General features: G+C 32.1%; 1 protein-coding gene across 3 annotated transcripts in view; it reads left to right on the top strand.

Annotated features, from left to right (window-relative positions):
- The first annotated feature begins 316 nt into the window (after window positions 1-316).
- The window catches only part of LOC120325749 (serine/threonine-protein kinase MRCK alpha-like), a 37,644-nt gene continuing 18,257 nt past the window's right edge, over window positions 317-19,703 (top strand). For all 3 annotated transcript variants that reach the window (XM_039391894.2, XM_039391895.2, XM_039391893.2), the window contains exons 1-20: window positions 317-524; window positions 905-1,032; window positions 2,182-2,318; window positions 2,960-3,051; window positions 3,949-4,128; window positions 6,121-6,269; window positions 7,348-7,441; window positions 9,027-9,227; window positions 9,332-9,402; window positions 9,917-10,186; window positions 11,635-11,801; window positions 12,463-12,639; window positions 13,127-13,307; window positions 14,307-14,433; window positions 15,453-15,585; window positions 16,343-16,589; window positions 17,491-17,721; window positions 18,007-18,154; window positions 18,819-18,922; window positions 19,507-19,595. In XM_039391894.2, the coding sequence (XP_039247828.2) occupies window positions 929-1,032; window positions 2,182-2,318; window positions 2,960-3,051; window positions 3,949-4,128; window positions 6,121-6,269; window positions 7,348-7,441; window positions 9,027-9,227; window positions 9,332-9,402; window positions 9,917-10,186; window positions 11,635-11,801; window positions 12,463-12,639; window positions 13,127-13,307; window positions 14,307-14,433; window positions 15,453-15,585; window positions 16,343-16,589; window positions 17,491-17,721; window positions 18,007-18,154; window positions 18,819-18,922; window positions 19,507-19,595 (2,902 nt within the window). In that variant the 5' untranslated portion in view covers window positions 317-524; window positions 905-928. The remainder of the gene's footprint in view (window positions 525-904; window positions 1,033-2,181; window positions 2,319-2,959; window positions 3,052-3,948; window positions 4,129-6,120; window positions 6,270-7,347; window positions 7,442-9,026; window positions 9,228-9,331; window positions 9,403-9,916; window positions 10,187-11,634; window positions 11,802-12,462; window positions 12,640-13,126; window positions 13,308-14,306; window positions 14,434-15,452; window positions 15,586-16,342; window positions 16,590-17,490; window positions 17,722-18,006; window positions 18,155-18,818; window positions 18,923-19,506; window positions 19,596-19,703) is intronic.

The following is a 19,703-nucleotide window of genomic DNA, read 5'->3' as shown; positions in this document are numbered from 1 at the left end:
TTATAATTAGCGAGTTATTAATTAATTGGTGATGGGACACGCGGTGTCACTATAGAGTCAGAGCGAATGAATCGAAGCCGCAGTTTCTGTTTTGGGGGATCCCCTAACTTTCGATCGATAAGTCTTCGGTCTCCGACCGATATTCTCGCTATTGTCTTTGTTACCTTCCTACATAATATGAATTCTAATAAAAATATTGGAATTCTATGGAAATGGGGTTCAAAGTTTTCAGGAAAATCATCAAAAAAGTTTATGGAAATAAAAAGGAAACTTTTAAGATCCTCTACCAACCTTTGACAATTATGTTCCTTATTCAGGTTGCCATAATATTTAGGTTTAAATATGATACTTGATGTCAAGGAATATTTAGAAAAAAGTTACAGGTATTAATTTGTATCTGGAATAAACATCATGATATTGCACCATTGTCGGAAGTGGATATATTATATATGTAGTCAATTGTGGTAAACAAATGCACGCAACGCAGCTGGTCTGTAGCAAGTTTTTGGATACATTTTAGCAAGGTAAGCATAGTTTGTTATCAGGGAATACTGTAATTTAACTCTAGATTTAGCTGATATAGGCTATACATATTAGGCTGCACATTTTTAAAACTCCTAAATCTACAAAAATTGATCCTAAAAGTCAACTTATCAGATTATTTATGAGGCAGTATAATATGCTTTATGAATGCAATTTAGTATTTTAATGCATGAATTATAATGTGGCCAAGCATTATTATAAAATCGGGTAAAAAGTATTCCATATTTTGTCATTACAGAGATAGAGAGTTTTCTGTAAAATATTTTTTAAACAATGTACAAAACTAGCATTCGATGTCTGGCTCATACATTCTTCCCAAAGTTGCCTAGTTTTATATTGTTTTCATCACTTTCATTTTCAGTTTAAACAAAAACAATTACACATCATGAGTGCCGTTAAAATGAGAAATAACAAAAGCAATGGCCAAGATGCTAACTCAATTTCATCAAGCAATCAAACTGCGGATATGAGAATCAAAGAATTAGAAAAGTATTTTTTTATCATTGTTTGATATATTTTTCATGGAATTGGGTTTATTGGATTAATTTTTTTTTGTAACACCAAACTAGAAATTCATTTGACCACAGGATATTTAAAGTTCAACACTGATATAATAATAAATTTTGAATTAGCTTACATTTCTCCCAATGTACCTATGATAAAACACCCCCATTCCATAAAAAACAATCTTCTTCGGTTTGCAAAATGGCTGTATAGAGATAATTCACTATTTATCCCAGTTGACAAAAATACTGCAGCATTGCATATCATTGCTCATTGATATTTTATGGTTTAGTAATAAAATTCTTCCATGTTGTCATATTGATTGATTTTATGTATTTTGCACCCTTGTTTAGCTAGTTAATAAGTAGGGTTGGTTATGGTTAACTGGTTGAATTGTTGGCCAATCTTAGGTAGTTAATGATTGCAATTATTTTTTGATCATTTACTGTCATCTTATGTGCATTCACCTTATTAAAAGTAGAATATTTGCCACAAATTTATTCCGAAGAATACCTCTATTTCACTTAGTAGACACTACACAATGTAGCACAAATCCAGAAGTATTAATGCTTGTGGTCCGAATGTGGCAATGAATGAGTGCATATTTGATCATAATATATTGCTCTTTATTCAACAGCATTTTAAGAAGTGCGCATTCGATTGTAGGAAAATAAATATAAGCTATTAATAATATTATTACAAGTCCTGAATTCCATGAATTCATAATTTCAGCTGTGAACTGTGTCAATGGTCAATTTGTATGGTTAGCTGGTGGTCCAAAGCAATGTTCCCTCTAAGATTTGCTTAGTTGCGCGGAATTGAAGACCGTTAGAAAAAATTGAAAAGAACACAACATTTTAAACATTTTAATCCTATGCAGTGTGCGGCAGAATGAAAGTACTGCGCGGGGATTCTCGGCCAGCTACGCAGCTTAGAGGGAACGTTGGTCCAAAGTATTTTTGCTGGAATTTCCATCCCTTATTGATAAATATTTAGTCTTATATTTTATGTGATTCATTCTCCCGTTCATTATCGAAAATTGTTTTTTTCAAAACTCAGAATACTTTTTGCTGGCTCTTATGCTTGGCATAGAAACATTCAACAACAGTTTCTTAAATAGGAGGTGTTTAACAGATTTATCCTGGATGGTCCATGGAGTCCACAGTGGTTGAGTGTAGAAACACTGCTGGATATACTTATAGTATTATATGACGAATGTGGTAACTCCACGTTAAGAAGAGAAAAAAGTGTTATCGATTTCATAGAATGGGGTAAGCTGCTTCATATTTTGGTATAATTTTTCATTAACTTCAAAAGAAGTACAGTTTATGATTTTATGGGTGCTTTTTTGCTGTTATTCTTTTTGTAGGCCTACTTACTTTATAATATCCCAAGATTCTTTCAATTAATCTCGGGCCATTAGTGGTATTATCATGTTTGTTTAGTGAGTTATAGAGATATCCATATTCACAAGCTTGTTTTAATCAATGATAGGAGAAATAGCATAAATATATTCCACCATTTAATACTTCTAGAATCTAGGCTTTTTTTAGTTATATTGTTATTTCATAATAGCGTTTTTAAAGTTCTCTTGTTAACTGCTTGATTTATTACTTATTAATACATAAAAAAAAATTTCAATTTATTAACCATTCTAAATTGTCAGATTTTATCGATAATTTTTTTTACTTTCATTAGTATTGATATGATTCATAATTATGTCCATTTCATGCCAATTATTGAATTACATTGGTTCCAACTGCACTTATCTGGTCATCCACATGGCAACATTTGTTAAATAGTTATTAAATACTCTCAGCAGTGCTGGCCCAGAAAGCATTTTCAACAATGGTGGTCCTTTGTAACAGTACCTCACTACTAATAACATACTATGTAACGTTTTCTCTTCAAGCAAAACCTTTCACATCAAGAATAAAAGAAACGAGATTGCACAAAGACGACTTCGATTTCTTGAAAGTAATTGGAAGAGGAGCATTTGGAGAGGTAGAGTAGTTTACTATTTACTGTGTCACTAAATTTTTCTTATGTGCTTATGCTCAGCCAAGCATGATGATTCACTATATCAAAAGTTCTTTCGTAATTCTTTGATCTGCTCTATCACAATAAGGAAATACACATCAGTAGTCTTGAACATATGACATTGATTCTGTAGTTGTGTTTTCCCATTTGTGTTCTAGTTTGGTAACAGTTGATGGAATATATTTTAAACATCGTTTTGAATAGGCCTGTAGGACTTTGCCTCAGGGCTGGCTTTGAAGTTTAATCCACCCTGTGGCCATCTTTGATTCAATTCATCTTTGATTTTAATGAGCATTTTGCTATTCAGGATTTCTGAAGGGCTTCCATAAATTGAATGCATTGCATAGTTAATCACTTATTTTAATTTGATTTGTTCAAATTCATCATACTTTGATCCTTAGCATTATTTTTCTCTGATTTAAAATTTCTTTGTTTAGAATGATTTTAATTGGGGTTCTCCCATAAAAAAATGATATATTACAAATAGCTACGAAAATCTCTTGGTGTGAAATGTATGATTAGGTACCAAATAGTTTCAGTTTCTGTCTGAGATTTTTTATTTCCTTGTGCCCACCTGCTGATAAGAAGAATGATTAATGACCCACACAGTTTCTATATCCCAGGTCTCAGCTGATCTTTATGCCGCAGTGCAAATAGACCTACTACTAAATGTTAATTGACATTGCATTGGCAGATTTTTCCTGATGACCCTTAAAATAACAACTATCAAATTTTAAATTTTTTTATTGTTTCTGAAATACTATGTATTGATTTAAAGCAGTTGTTGTCAATTTTGTTAGTTCAGGCTTTTTTCATTTTATCATGTTGTCTTGGTCAACCTAATAACATTCGTATTTGAAGGTTGCCGTTGTCAAAATGAGAAATACAGATGATGTTTATGCCATGAAAATATTGAACAAATGGGAAATGTTAAAGCGGGCCGAAACAGCATGTTTTCGAGAAGAACGAGATGTATTGGTACATGGAAATACAAACTGGATTACGAAGCTTCACTATGCTTTTCAAGATGATAATAATTTGGTATGACATATGTAGAACTTTTGCGTTTTCTGCCAGTATGTTATCAAGCATAAAACACAAAGTATGTTATGGGGACATGATTCATCTTTATTAACCTAAGTCTTGTGCATCTTTTTGAAATGAAATGACTGTACCAAACAATCAAACACTTTTTGTTACGAGTCACCACGAAAAATGTCAATTATATCAAAATTTCTACATTTCAGGCCATTTTGTGTAAACCATCAAAAACCTGGGTGAAATTTTAACTTATTCTATCAAAACAAAGCAGTCCAATAAACTCCAAGTGTCTTTTGATATAAAAATGACAAAACAATTACTTTTACTGCACTTTTTAAAGAAATTTATGAAATTCAACATTTGCTTGGAATGGCCCATAAAAAGAATAAAACATAAACATAAAATAAAACATAAAATTCAGAATATCCATCTATTTATATTATTTGGCTTCTTTTGCTGTTTTTATGTAACATGAATTGTTAACATTGTGTGACGTAGATGTGTGATAGATAGCCATCAGCCATTTATATGGTTTAAGAAACACAATTGATGTCTTATATATTTCCACCTGTGGTTTTCTTGCCAAAATATTCTAATCGGATTTCATGCGACCAAACTTAATACAAGGGCTCTATTCTGGATTGTCATTGACAGAATTTGTGTAAAATATGACAACAAAAAGCATCAGTTAGTTTGAGTATAATATCACCGTACTTCACATACTGCGTTATCAGTGTTATTTTTGTAATTTTGAATATGTTTCTGAAGTTAACATTGATATCAAAAAATTCGGTGCAATTATGAAATCCACTCGCGGCTGTTTTTCACTTAGTATTAATTATACAAAAAATATATTTTCAAAAGCTTTGTGTAATTGAAACTTTTTGCATTTGAAAGTTATGAATTTTGTTTTTAATGCAATAAAAATATCAGACAACCTAAATCTCAGAAAATATGTCTAAAAATCACATTCTAGTAACAAGTCTGACTTTAACCACTGATGCATGTGATTGAATTCAGGATGACCTCAAAGATAAAACTTTGGAACATAAATTTTGAGCAAAGAACCCTAGGTTTTAGAATAGAAAGTATTAAATAAATTAGAATTCTACAAGAAATTAGGAATTTTGGGTTTATAGGTTGATTTTTTTGGGTACTTTTTGTGAGCCAGGACAACCTGTTCATTATTTATCGTAACTGTTATATATTTTTAGGTAGATGATATCCATGTCTTTTATTGGAGAATAAAATAGTTTAAATGTACAGTCATTCAGCTTAGTCATTTTAAAAATAACATCAATACCAGCTTTCTGTTTCAAGATGTTTTATTTTTACACCTCTCAGGAAATAACTCTAATATGACCAAACCTAAATAGTGAATCAACTCGATATGGGTCATTTTATTACAACATTAGTCACAACTACGAGCGTATTCTGGAAAAATGTACATTTTTTGCCAATTGAAATTTGTTCTACCATGACTATTTTTGAAATATAAATTTTCTAATCTGTGGTGAAAATTGTTGAATATAAACCGTTTTTGCACATTTTTTATATTACTGATATCTGGAGTGAAAATTAATGACTGTAGATAAATTTATGTAAAAAAAAAAAAAATTTTACAGTTATGATAATTTTTTAATATCCTTTTCCTCTCATAAAAATTCTATATTGTGGTTCTCTTAATTTAAAAAACACTTAATATTGATTTTGCTATCAGGAAAAAGGTGTCAAAAGGCCTTTGCTTATTTTAAAACTCTTTATTCATCCCTCACTTTGCGTATAAAAACTCTTGTCCTCTATCTTAAATAGATCCTTAGCTAGTGTCATGCGCAAGTCTCACCCCAGCTTTTGTACAGTAGGTAATAATGTTTGCATAAATAAATAATAATAAAGAACTAAAGAATATTAGGAATAGGCTACTACAGAAAATACATGCAAAATTCTTCCCCGGGTTGTAAACATGCAACTAAGCTCTACTTTTTTTTACAGTATCTTGTTATGGACTATTATGTCGGTGGTGATCTTCTTACACTTCTAAGCAAATTTGAAGAAGGGCTACCTGAAGATATGGCAAGATTTTATATTGCTGAAATGGTGCTAGCTATAGATTCAATACATAAACTTCAATATGTTCATAGGTATGATTTTCCTCGTATAATTTAGTTAATTTTTGTATGTCATCAACCATACTATTACAGTCAGAATTAGAAAGAAGCAAAATGATGCTGAGACTATTAATTCATCTCAGAAAACAAATATGAATTCTTGAAAAATAATAGTCGCTTGATTTACATTCAAGCATTGAACGAATCTGTCCAGGCGAAGCATGTTTCTTATTCACATTTCTTTAATTAAGCAAACTATTATAGTTGTGATGTTTAAATATTTGTTTTTAATAACCTCATTTGATACTTGAAAAATGTGATATTTTTATGATAGGATTCAGTTTTATTTTTCCGAACATAGGAAGGTAGAAATATTACATTATAGCCTTTTTTATTTCTGGTAAGGAAATATTTTTTTTTTTTGTGAAAATGTTTCTTTTTGGATGTTAATACTAAATGTGACAAAAACTTCATTTTAAAAATTTCATGTCATTTGATGTCATTGTATAACATTCAGTCATGTTTGCCTACTCCATATTCATTCGTTTGCCGCCTTTATCAATCAAGTCTGTGACCTGTTAGATAGAACACAGTCATTATGTTGCACATTTTGATTGTGCACCATATCGACTCGAGGTTTATCAATGAAATTCTCAAAACAGAAGAATTAAAACATTTGTTGTTGAGTTTATTGATTGCCCTTTTTTGGTTAATACATGTTATTGATCTGGGATCGTTCTCATACATGCTTTCATACTGGTTTCAATTTTGTTTGTACCAAAATAACACGGATAATTTTTGTGGCATATGGGAAACGTAACATTGTGGAATTGTCACAAATTAAACATTAATTTTTCAAGTATTTTGTAATTTAAAAAATCGAAAAATCAGGATTTCTTTCATATTGGATATGATTTGTATTTCATGAATTAATAATCATAATATTCTTCAAAAAATATAACATTTGGTCATTTTGTTTTATTGGCGATTTGTAACAATAAGGTTGTGTTTTCTGTTATATTTAATAATTTCACCAGTACCATTTTGCAATTGTCATTATAACAAATTTATGGAGTTCAAAATATCTGAATCAAACTATTATTCACTTCAGGGACATCAAACCTGACAATGTACTACTCGATGTCAACGGTCATATTCGTCTTGCCGACTTTGGTTCATGTTTACGATTATTACCGGATGGCACTGTAAGTTGGAACAAAATAACTGATATTTTTACTACTTTCTAGCATAAGTTTATATAACATACTCGATCAACACTTTCAAAGCTGTAATATACTTAATAAGGATTGATATTTGGATTTTTGCCCTGAGTGCATTATATTTTGCTCTTGTCAATTGCCAACTTTGGTTCCAATATAAATGGTAGTTCATCTTATTATTATAGTATTGGTTGCATAAAATGATACTGTTTTGAAAACGATGATGTCATATCTATTTTATGTTACCTTCTTGATATAATTTCCTCCAAACATGTATTTTAATATTTCCTGATCGAGATTGTGACTAATGATACTGCGATTCTCTATTTGTATACCTTCAACAAGTTCATATTGTTCTTATCGACCCTCGATTTCCAAACATTGTTGGTTTTATGTGGATTGAATAGTTGGCTCATACTCAACCTATTATCTTACTGGGATCAATATATGCCAATTTCAGTATAATGAGAATTAAATGTAAATTTATTTTTGAACACTTTTAGCAATCACACTGTTCTATCATGTATGTAATTTTTGATTTTATGATAAAATTATTGAACTGAACATCCCTCTTTGTGCTTTCATAATTAGACAGATGCACTTGGCGACAGGTGCTACCTAAAGCAAATAAAGCTTCTTAAATCAGTATTGCCGTTAGGTGACATGTTGTTTTGTTCTCCCTCGAGATGCAGAATGTCATGTGCAAAGAGATTGGCCAGTTTTTATAACTCCCATGACGCATTCTCACTCTTATTCCTAAATGTAGTGTTGTTTTCACCATACTTAATCAAGCTTAATAAGAGATCACTACATTAGTAAAGTCGTTTATTGGTTCAATCTTACGACCTTTCGTGTTGATATTTTCATTGACGTCAATATTATTTATTGAATTATTATTTATCCTACACTCGAGTTACCCCAATCAAGCGGTCAATGCATAGGATACCAGTATACTATCTATAATGTATTGTGGCTGGTGATTCATTCGTAACCATTTTTATTGAAGCTTACCCTAATTATATACAAACACTTTGGTGTACTCAGGGGTGTCCAAAACAAATTGAATATTTAATTACGGTATATTCAAAATTTGTGATTTTAATTTCATGTGAAATATTATCATTGGCTGCAAATGGAATCTCACTGCTTGAACAAAATTCCCGAAAAGATGTGAATAAAAGAGAACTAATTAATCAAATCACTGTACATTTTAAACTCTCATCAAATATATACTGAATTCTATTTGTAATTTGTTGAACACGACGCAAATTTATTTACTAATATTCCAAAATGTATAATTCAGTTTTGTCATGTTCTTATTAGTAACCTCAATTTTTAAGCTTTGAGAAAGATTTATTCATCACTTCTTTAATAAAGACAGAAATCATTGCCAACCAGTGACTTGAATTTTGTCCTGATTTTGTCATCAGCGTTATGATGACAATATACTGACAGCCCAGTTTGTTAATTACCAGGGACCTGACTATCTATATTTTCATATTTCTTGCATTGGAATTTTTACTCACAAGTAGGGCACAGTTTATTAATTCTAGATTTTTTCTATACACAGGTTCAATCCAACATAGCTGTTGGGACTCCTGACTACATTTCACCGGAGATCCTGCAAGCTATGGAAGATGGAAAGGGCCGATATGGACCAGAATGTGACTGGTGGTCTCTCGGCGTTTGTATGTACGAAATGTTATATGGAGAAACTCCTTTCTATGCAGAATCGCTTGTCGAAACATATGGAAAAATTATGACACATAAGGTAATTATGTATTATTTTTTTGTTGGAATGATGTTGTGATATCCACTCGTCTGAAAGTTTGTGAGAAATCTTATGAAATTGGTAAATATCTTCTTGTTCTGCAGGAAAAGTTTCGATTTCCTTCTGGCGCCTATAATCGAGAAGTTTCTGATGCAGCAAAGAGTTTGATGAGCAGGTCAGTATAGTACAGGGCTACCTAACTGGCGGACCGCGGTCCGAATAGTTGAGTAGCCCTGGTATCGTATATAATTCATCGGTTTAGTATAAAATTAAAAAAATTCATAATATTTCATTTCAATATTTCAGTCCGTTATCTGAATATTCAAATTCTTCAAATCAAAATAGCAAATCAGACCCCACTGTCATTAAAATTCACACTGGTACCCTTAGTCCTTTGACTGAGTACTGAGTTTTTCAATAAGATGATGAAGTGGTCTGACATTATGCAAAATGATTGTGCATTATCAAAAAAAATTTTGATAAAATAATAAGCTCTGATGGAAGAAATTTAAAAAAATAAAAATAGTAGCGTTTCAACTACTAGTTAACACAAGTCAACAACAACACTTAGTCAACACAACAACAACATTACACCAAAGAACAATACAGTTGAATTTTAATTTATTTTTATCTAGATTATTTCTGGGGAATTTTAAACTTTTAATAACGTCTCAAATGTTTATTAACAGCTTAGTATGTGACAGCAAAGATAGACTCGGTCAAAGGGGAACTGAGGATTTTCGGGATCATCCATTCTTTACTGGTATTGATTGGGAGAATCTAACCACCATGACACCACCTTATATACCGGAGTATTCGTCACCCACAGATACATCAAATTTCGATGTCGATGACATGGACTCAAAACATTCTAGCGATGCAGCCCCTCCAAATTCATCTATGGGAGCTTTTTCTGGTCATCATTTACCTTTTATCGGATTTACTTACACATCAAATTCGTGAGTATTTGGAAATATTGTTTCAATTTTGTTTTCTTATGTTATGAGAGAAAAACTGAAATTTATGAGCATGAAGGTTAAATGACTAATTGCACTACTGCTGGTCATGGTGATTATAACAAAATCAGCACTGTGAACATCGTACAAGCTATAGCGACTTGCAACTATTGAAAATTTCAAAAGAGGAGGTTGGGGACGAACTCTGACAGCACCGCTGAATGTGAATATTCAAATTCTTAAAATCAAGATTAAAAATCAGGCCTGCTGTCATAGACATTTACACTGGTACCATTAGTCCTTTAACTGAGTACTTTGAGTTTTTTGATAAGATGATGAACTGGTCCGACATTCTGCAACATAATTGCACCATATTCACAAAAATTGCAAAATTTTGATAAAATAACAAGCTCTGATGGAAGAAATTTGAAATAAATGAAAAATAGTAGTATTTTAATTATTTACTAGTAAACACAAGTTAGCAACAATACTTAGATCAATTAAGCAAAACCTCTCCACAAAATAATAATCAAAGTGACTCTTTGAATACAAGCTAGTGCTATAAGAGGTAGCAAGCCAAATATTCTACAATTTTACAACATGCATTGAGAATACATTGATCTCTTATTTCAGACTGATGTATATTATCTAATGCTAAGCATTATCTAAAACGACTTGAATAATTTCAATATTGACCTTCAAATCAAACATGATTACCGCAATACGTGTTGATGAGATCAAATAAATCAAATATATATTACTATTGTTCACTTTTTGGAATATAATTGGAATAGGCTGTAATATGCTTAGGTGGTTATCGTACAGATTCAAGTAAAAATGGTACAAAGCCTCTATTATCATAGCCATGTTTGATTACAATACAAACAGATTTGGTCTCTGATAAGTTTACCAGTGGGCAGTGGCTCAATATGCTCAAAGAATGGTTCAATGGTCTTATTTTTGAAGTAATGAGATATTGTGCTGTTTTGTACTTCATACCAGCTCTAAAAAATGTGTCAGTGCCCAATTCTTCGCATCCTTGTTGAAGCAATTGTGTGAGGCATGACCACAATGTCCAAAACAAATTGAATATTCTTATCAATTTGAAATTGAATATATTCAATTTTTTAAATTCTCAGTTTATGAGTTTTATGAAGCAAATGAAATATGGATTTATATGAAACTTATCATTTTGAGCTATTCGTTGTCTCCTAGTATTACTAAACCCTTTTTAATTTCCAAAGCTGTAAAAAATAGTAAACCAAATCACTAGGCCTATGTATTTAGAATTTTTTTTTTTATAAAACAAACTCATTGAATATGCCTTCTATGTGTTGTTGACACAGTGTTTTCAAAATTTCATATTTAAAAGAGTTATTTTAGTATTTATTCTGTCCTGTCTGTCTCTGGAAGCATGTGATAAAAATTCTGATATATGTCGAATTTAACAGATCTCTGTCAGATGCTTCATGTGGTTCCATCAGCAAAAGATCTCGAATTGACAACGGTGCAGCAGGAGATACGAATGAAAAAATAAGCAATGCATCAACTCATTCACTTGAAAGAAAAGTGCACAGACTTGAACAGGAAAAATTGAATCTTGAAAGAAAATTAGCTGGTATGATATGTAGAAGATTTATTTTACCTTATTCAAATACACAACCCGAGCCACCAACCTTGTCAACTTTTTTCTAATCCAGAAGTTTATGTTTAAAAGAATGCGATCACAGGAGTATATGAACGTTTTTTTTTGCTCTTGTCCATGCGTGTTAAATCTTTCGCCGTTTTCCCCGCTGCCTTTATTACTGTGAGGCTAAGCGATAGCCGCATTCTCTTCTTTTGCTTTTCCTGTGGCGCTGTTGTCGCTAATTTTTTAATTAGTTGTGCACATGGAAAAACTATTTTTTTGTGGTCCAGATAGATTTCTGGAGTAGGTTATAATATGGTCCATCGACTAAAAATGTTGCACAACCCTCTCCCAAACCAAATTCAAAAACACTATAGTTTGTTATCGTTTCAGAAGCTCTTGACACTTTAGTGGTCATCCGTAACATTGCTCAGAAATCAATACTCTTTACATCTAAATGAGGTTACATGATGTTTCTGTTAAAAAAAATTCTTGATCAAAATCATTTTAAAAAAGCACCGACGGTGAAAAGCATTGACCGTCACATTTTTTCATGGTCATATTTTTTTCTTCTTTACAGAAGTCAGCTTTAAACTATTAAAACTTTGATCTCTCTGAGTTTTCATTTTAATTATGTTAACATTGAATACAGAATCAGCGAAAAACAATCACAATGCCAGCACAAAGGTTGAACATGATCAACTGGCACAGACTGGAAGAGAAGATGAATCAAAGAAATTGAAAGATGAAATAAATTTATTACATAAAAAATTAAATGCAGCTGATCAAGAATTACAAGCTGCTGATGTATTACGGAGAGATTTGGAAGGTATTGTAGTATTTATTTATATTCAACATTATTGAGGTCAGTTGAGGCAAACACTCTCAACGACATAAAAATATTCTAAATATCATTTTGGAATAAGGTAGTAAGGATTAGCCCTCTGTTATCAAGTAAGTAGAAATTTGACATATAAGTAAAATTTTGTATATCGTGGTATTAGCTGCATATAATGCCTCACCATAAATCTACCGTACTTATTTTTAGAATCCAATGGCACGTCAGTTGTCTGTAACTTTGCTCAGAGTTGGTTGGTCCTTCCATTTTGATTGAGTGTGTGACCTTGCTTTCAGCGAAGTTTCTTGAAAAATAAAGTTAATCCTCTGAAAAATGAAATATAACTTCTCACTTGAAATTTGCCTTTAAAATTCAAGATTTATTCAAAGAATGATTTATAATATAATGTTCCATAGCGTTTTTGACATAGCCACTATCAGTACATATGTAGTGCATTTATAAAAAACCTTTTAATTAGATGCTCACCAAAAAGTAAAGGCTTTAGAACGTCAGCAACGACATCTCAAACAAGAACGGGATGACACTCACAGAGATCTAGTTGAAGTCAAAGAGAGAGCGAGAGAGCAAGGTCGACAACTCAAAGATACTCATGCTCAGAGGAAATTAGCTATGGAAGAGTTTACTGAAATTAATGAAAGGTAATAAAGATATTAAGCAGAGGGATATTTTAGTTGTTCAACTGGCGATTTGGGGTCATTCACTGATATCTTTTGCAAAATGTAGTTGAACATTTGAGAATTAAAATGAATCAAGTACCCACGTAAATGAATATTCACAGTTTCAAACTGCTTTCTTTTCTACACAATTGTACTAATTTTGATTGGATTTGACTCTAAAAACACATTTTCAATTTGAGAACAATTGCAAAAAAACAGGGCTGGGAAGCTGGATTGAAATCTCAATGGCTTCAGATTTAGAACCAGCTCTGTGGCTTTCTTTTTTGTATGTGGAGCAGTTCTCCAGCTCCATAGTAATTGATGTGTTTCGGTTATGATCACTACCATGAACATCAGCCCAAATGCAGTTTTGTGAAAACAGGACTTGGAATTATGATTGTACATATTCAAATTTTAGATTGAGACTGTAAACTTTCAAATTATAAATTTGAAAAAGTATTTAGATGTTTAGGTGCTAAAGTCAATAAAATGCCCGGTAGCTTCGGCTCCAGCACTATCTATTATGTTGAGTTTAGCTCCAACTCAACCAAAGCAGCATATGCAAACAAAGCTTTGAATTTATAAATCTTTCAATGTCGATGATATACTTGTTTGTTTACTATTTACTTTATACATGTATATGTTGGGATACCTAGTTTATATTCAACAAGCTTTCATACTTGCCCTCACTAAGAGATTAGGCATCCTGTTTCTAACTTACCATCTAACTTTGTGTATGTTTCCGTCTTCCGCTTCAAACAAGGTCCCATACAAGTATCCGCTCAAATCTAATGATTTGTAAGGAACTTCTATTATTTATATTTAATCTCTTCAGTTTGGCTTCAGTTTTATTGGACACTGGGCACACTGGTGCAGTCATGGTATTTTAACCAGGGATGTGTAATCTGCGATGCTCACACATTTGAGTATTAACGCTTTAACCGCACCACACAGAAATTATTTATATTTATTTTTGATTAGGTTAACAGACGTACGAACTCAGAAAAAGAAATTGGCTCGACAACTTCGGGAAAAAGATGAAGAATTGGAAGCTGCTACAAGTCAGTTTAAACAAGACTTAAGAAGATCAGAGAAAGCTAAAACATCTGTAAGTAATGATTTTGAAAAGACAAGAAAAAGCACTAAAATATGAAGTTACAGGGCGGGGTGGATGAGACAGAGTAATCTTCTGTTTTGATCTGAAGTTTTAAATATATTCTAAAGTAGGTAATAAAAATGAAAAAGAAACATTTATTTGATTAGCTGTTTAGTTTTTTATTTTCAGAAATTAAATGATGTCTTTGGTTACTTTAATTTCCCATAATGCAAATTTTTCAGATGGAACTACTTCTAAATTTTCTTAGAATCGAGAAATCGATATATAGAATATAACTCATTCACAATTGGTGCGAGTATTTGGTGAATTTAGACATCTTTGGGTTAGTGTTCCAGTGTTGTCTTTATTGAAGCACTCACTCAACAGACTCATTGATGTAAGCATATAGACAATAGGAGCATATAGACAATATGAAAAGATGTCGAGGTAAAATATTTGCAAGTACTAAAAATTAGAAACTGATTAATCCAGTAGTTGAGGAAATCAGTTGAAAACTGAAACGCAATTTATCAAAATGATTAACATTGTACCGAAAAGGAAATTTATACTCTGAATCGTATTAATGAGCCTATTCATGAGATTCGTGTAATGCAGAAGTGTGCAACAGGCAACCCACGGGCTCCAACCCAGCCCACCATGTCATTCAGTGTGGCCCTTGTCAACACTCAGATTTTCTCCATGAAGCATAAAATCGCAACCCGACAGTTTATGTCTAAAAAGGCGCTCACGTGGGTAAAAATACATAATGTTTTTTGCTGCATGGGTGGATGGCTGCATTCTCTTCTTCTGTTAACAAATGTTGTAAGAACTTGAAATTGCAAGTATCCCTGATATGTTATTAAATAAATAAAATTTTGCATTGTAAGAATTTTTTATTTTGTTATATACATGGAAAAAGTTAATTTTTTGTATGGTACTGTTAGATTTCTGATGATGGTTATATGGCAATCCGACGAAAAATGTTGCCCACACCTGGTTTAATGTAAATTTGACTTGTAAACTCATCACAGCTGGAAGACCAACTAGAGCAGAAAACAACAGAAGTCCTCAAACAAACTAAACTGAGAGAATTGGGTGATGCGAGAGTTCGACAAGTTGAGGAGGAAATTGAAGAATTGAGGTCAAAACAAAAGTCAATGGCTGGTATGTGCCATTGGAAAATTTTTAAATTTGAAAAAATCATTTATACAAGTTCAATTTTCTTATTTTTCTATTGAAATCACTTTCAATTTAGATCATTGAAATAAATCTGTTGTAACAACATTATTTTGATTATACTCAATAACTCAGTGAGTCCATGCTTTTGAATTTATAAAATATAGCATCAATTTTTAATTTAAGTAATTTGGCATCGTCATAGAAAATGAAATATATTCTGAATTTGCCATGTTCAAATAATGAAACTTGCACAAAAAATTGTATATTCAATGTAATATAAGTGAAGGGAAATCTATTTTAGTCTTTTTTCAAGTGTCAAATGCTCGAAAGCAGTGGTTCTCAACCTTTATTTTTTGTGGCCCATTTTTAGTGTCAAAATTATTCTTGACCCACGTCATAAAATAGATTTGTATTAATATAGTAAAAGTTTTAATGACCAAACTAATCCTTGTGTCTATTTATAAGCTTGTCAAGTTGAACTTCCAAACCTTGGTTCAATTTCAAGCATAAAACTTTTTTTCAATTTGGAATTGATGACGTTGCTTTCGATAGACATGTAGCGTAGGCCCAATGACAACTCCAGGTACATTTCAAAAATCCTCAAACCCTCAAGTATCTGTTAGTGGGACATATTTTGGAAATAATATAATCTATGGCGAATTATTCCTAATATCAAGAATTTACCATTTCAAATGCATCAAGAACATTCTTTTCATATTTGACATTCCTGGTTATTTTTCAGCCGATGTTCCTTCATCCTCTCATGAACAACAAATTCAGCAACTTCAAGAGACCGTATCAAGATTACGACAAGATGCAGAGAGATCGGATGTTACTCAGCGCGAGGAACTATCCCGAAAAGACACGATGCATGCATCTGAAATAAAACACCTCAAAGTAAAAATCCTGGAGGCAGAAAGTCAGCATGTCGCTTTACAAAGAGAAATTATGATTCTCAAAGATAAAGTGGAAAAGACAAGAAGAGAAAAGTAAGTTGGATTACGTGGATAGTTTGATAAAAAAAAGATGAAAAGGAAATAAATATATTGCCAAACATGCTAAGGAAACATGGAATTACAAATAATGATCTAGGGTTAAAAGCTTTGATTTCAACAATGTTAATGCTTTTAAGCACCAGTGTCATGGTAAAATTCTGCAAACTACACACGTACTGTCCCGCAATTAATTCCAAATGACTAGTATTTCAAATTGCCTTCGTTTATTATCCTTATGGTGATATCGATTAAGTTATTGAAAACGACTTATTTGAAATTATTCTAAGAATATTTCTAAATCCAACAGACAGTGCATAAGACTATAAAATTCCCAATAGATTTTGATATTTGTTTTGTTTTCAGTATTTTTATCAAGTAAATATCGGGACTGCCATATCCAAATAGTTCACTATTTCAGAATTTCCCATACTGATTAGTTTTAGTTTTAACTTTGAATAATCTAAAGGAATTTAAGTGGAGCAGTAAATGTAAATGAAATAAAAAATATATGCCATATTTACTTTGCAAAATGTAATATTAATTAGTTTTTCTCTGGAAAGTTTCATTTCACCATTAGAAAATCCTAATCCTTTCATGTGATTATTAAAAACAGAGTGTTCAAAGTAAAAATATCTTTAGTCACTGGCAGTGATCTAATTGAACTTCAGAAACTCTCCTGCAGGAAAATCGGCAGCTCGGCTGAAATCAAATGACTCATCATTCTTAATACATAATATTTTTGAATGAGCAATATCAAATACTAAATTCGGTCATTTACAAAAGTCATTGTAAATTATTGGGAATTTGGTATTCAAATATTAGATTTGTTCTGTGACATCCCTGCTTTATGTCAAAAATTTCTCACTTTCAACTTAACTTTTGTCATTTACCACAGCAATCTTGAACAGCAAGAAGCCATAAAAGACGTCAAGTTGAAATATGAAAAACAAATCAAACTCGAATCTGACAATGCTGTATCGTTACAAGCTGAAGTTGAAAGATTAACGTCGGAACTTGAGAAATCTCAACAAAGCGTTAAAGCATTGGAAGAAGACATTCGAGAAGGCAAAGAAAGAAAAGAAGACGTTCAGCAATGGGAAGCTCAAATAGCTGAAATTATTCAATGGTTCGTTGCTCCTTGTGACTTGCATATGACTTAGGCAATTCAATAATGTCCAAAACTAGGAAAATATTCTATTGACGTTTAACTATTTTTCAATTTTTCGATATTCTCCAATGGGAATTTCGGCCCTCTGCATCCTGGCCACGGCTGTAGATTAGAACTATTAGGTATGCGTTGAAAAATTTGAAATATTCAATTCAATGAAAAATTTATATTTTTCTCACTCTTATTCAAAACTGAAATAGCTTCATTTGTCAAGCCCATATAACAACTTTCTACTTTTTTCAGGGTTTCTGATGAAAAAGATGCTCGGGGATATCTGCAGGCGTTAGCTGGTAAAATGACAGAAGAATTGGATACTTTAAAAAGCACCAGTGCTAGAGCTAATACCATGGACAAATGGCAAGCACAAAGAAGACAAAAAGTGGATCGTCAGGTATTTCTATTTTTAAGTGCCACCTAATACCCTATGTCTTATGAATATGTCCGCCAAAAGATTCTTTGTGGTAAAAACTGCTCTCTTCCAAAGGTTGGCACACATGGATATTTATTGAGTTTCAAAAAAAACAAATTTGTTTTGCCCAACCTCGTTCTACCTCTAATCCCTCCACAAACATGCTCTTAGGAATGGCTGGGGTCAGATTGATTGTTTTAGTGCAGTTGTTCAGCCTACCTAATTGGTCACGGCATGAGAGGCTTTTGGGCGCAGGTTGGCTACCAGATTGTTTGGGGTAACTGCAAAGTTTACTTGTCCTGAAAGTAGAATAAACATGTACAATTGTGCATTGATATTGAAAGGATGAAAATTTTAATAACCACTCAGTGGTTGGCATATCGTTATTGTTATCCTGTGAGGCTGTGTAAATATGTGTGGGATGATCGCTGGAGGGTGGTTTGGGTATGGTACTTGCATCTGAAACAAATAACTGGTCGACTATTTTCATACCCGATATAGACTGTTAACCGGACGAGAGAACGTGATGTGCTGTAGGATTAAGCTGCCATATTGTCATTCCTTTCTCTCTGGGTCAATATGAAAATCATATCCACTTCAGACTATTATTGATGCCATGATAATATTATTTTTATCTTTATACCAGGCAATTCTTGAATTGCAATCAAATCTACAATCAGAAATTCAAGCCAAACAAAAGATATCAGAAGAATTGACTCGTGCTAAGGAACGTAATCTCGTTATTGAAAAGTAAGTATAAACATTCCTAACTGATCAATTTATTTTCTGAATCACTTGAATTCAGGTTAGTTATGAGTTTGAATTCTGTAAACGTGTTAACTGTGTTTGGTTGATCAAAGGTATGGAAATCAGTGAAAATATGCTATACATTTAGTATACTATTGTTCCGCAAATGTTGATATTAATAATAATATTCTATGATTTTATGTACTGTTGCCTCTTTACAGGACTATACAATTATCATGTATTGTGCCACCAGTAATCTAAAAAAAAATTACCGGTAATCTTGGTGATTGTCAATGATTTTAATTACATCGAAGATTACATTGGGGAGGCTATAAGAACATATTTTGGTCAGGTACTGTTCACAAAAAAACAAGTTTTGCTATAATTTTAACATGCTCTTATCCCCTTCCTCTTTCGCTCAACATGTAAACATGTTCACTCATAGCTCAGTCATACTTATCATCGAATTATTCTTAACATTCGCGAGTATAGTAGATAAGACACAATGCTACAATTTTACAATATTGGATGAGCCGTCTACGATGTACACAACATAACTTTTCATTTCTATAATATCCGCATTGCAGCGAATTGCAAGAAGCCAACATCACAATAGAAGAGCTCAAAGATGAAAACGTAAATCTACGAGAAAAGAATGATTCTACATCAAAGAAACGTTAGTCTCCATTTCTTCTTCGATCATCATAATTGACTTTAACCAATTAGTTATTCAGGAATTAGTACTTTAATTTTAATCTTGAAGATATAAATTTTTTTTTCTTCA

The sequence above is a fragment of the Styela clava genome, chromosome 4 (assembly GCF_964204865.1).
Source record: "Styela clava chromosome 4, kaStyClav1.hap1.2, whole genome shotgun sequence".
Taxonomy (NCBI): Eukaryota; Metazoa; Chordata; class Ascidiacea; order Stolidobranchia; family Styelidae; genus Styela; species Styela clava.
This window is presented reverse-complemented; position numbering and strand designations above follow the sequence as displayed.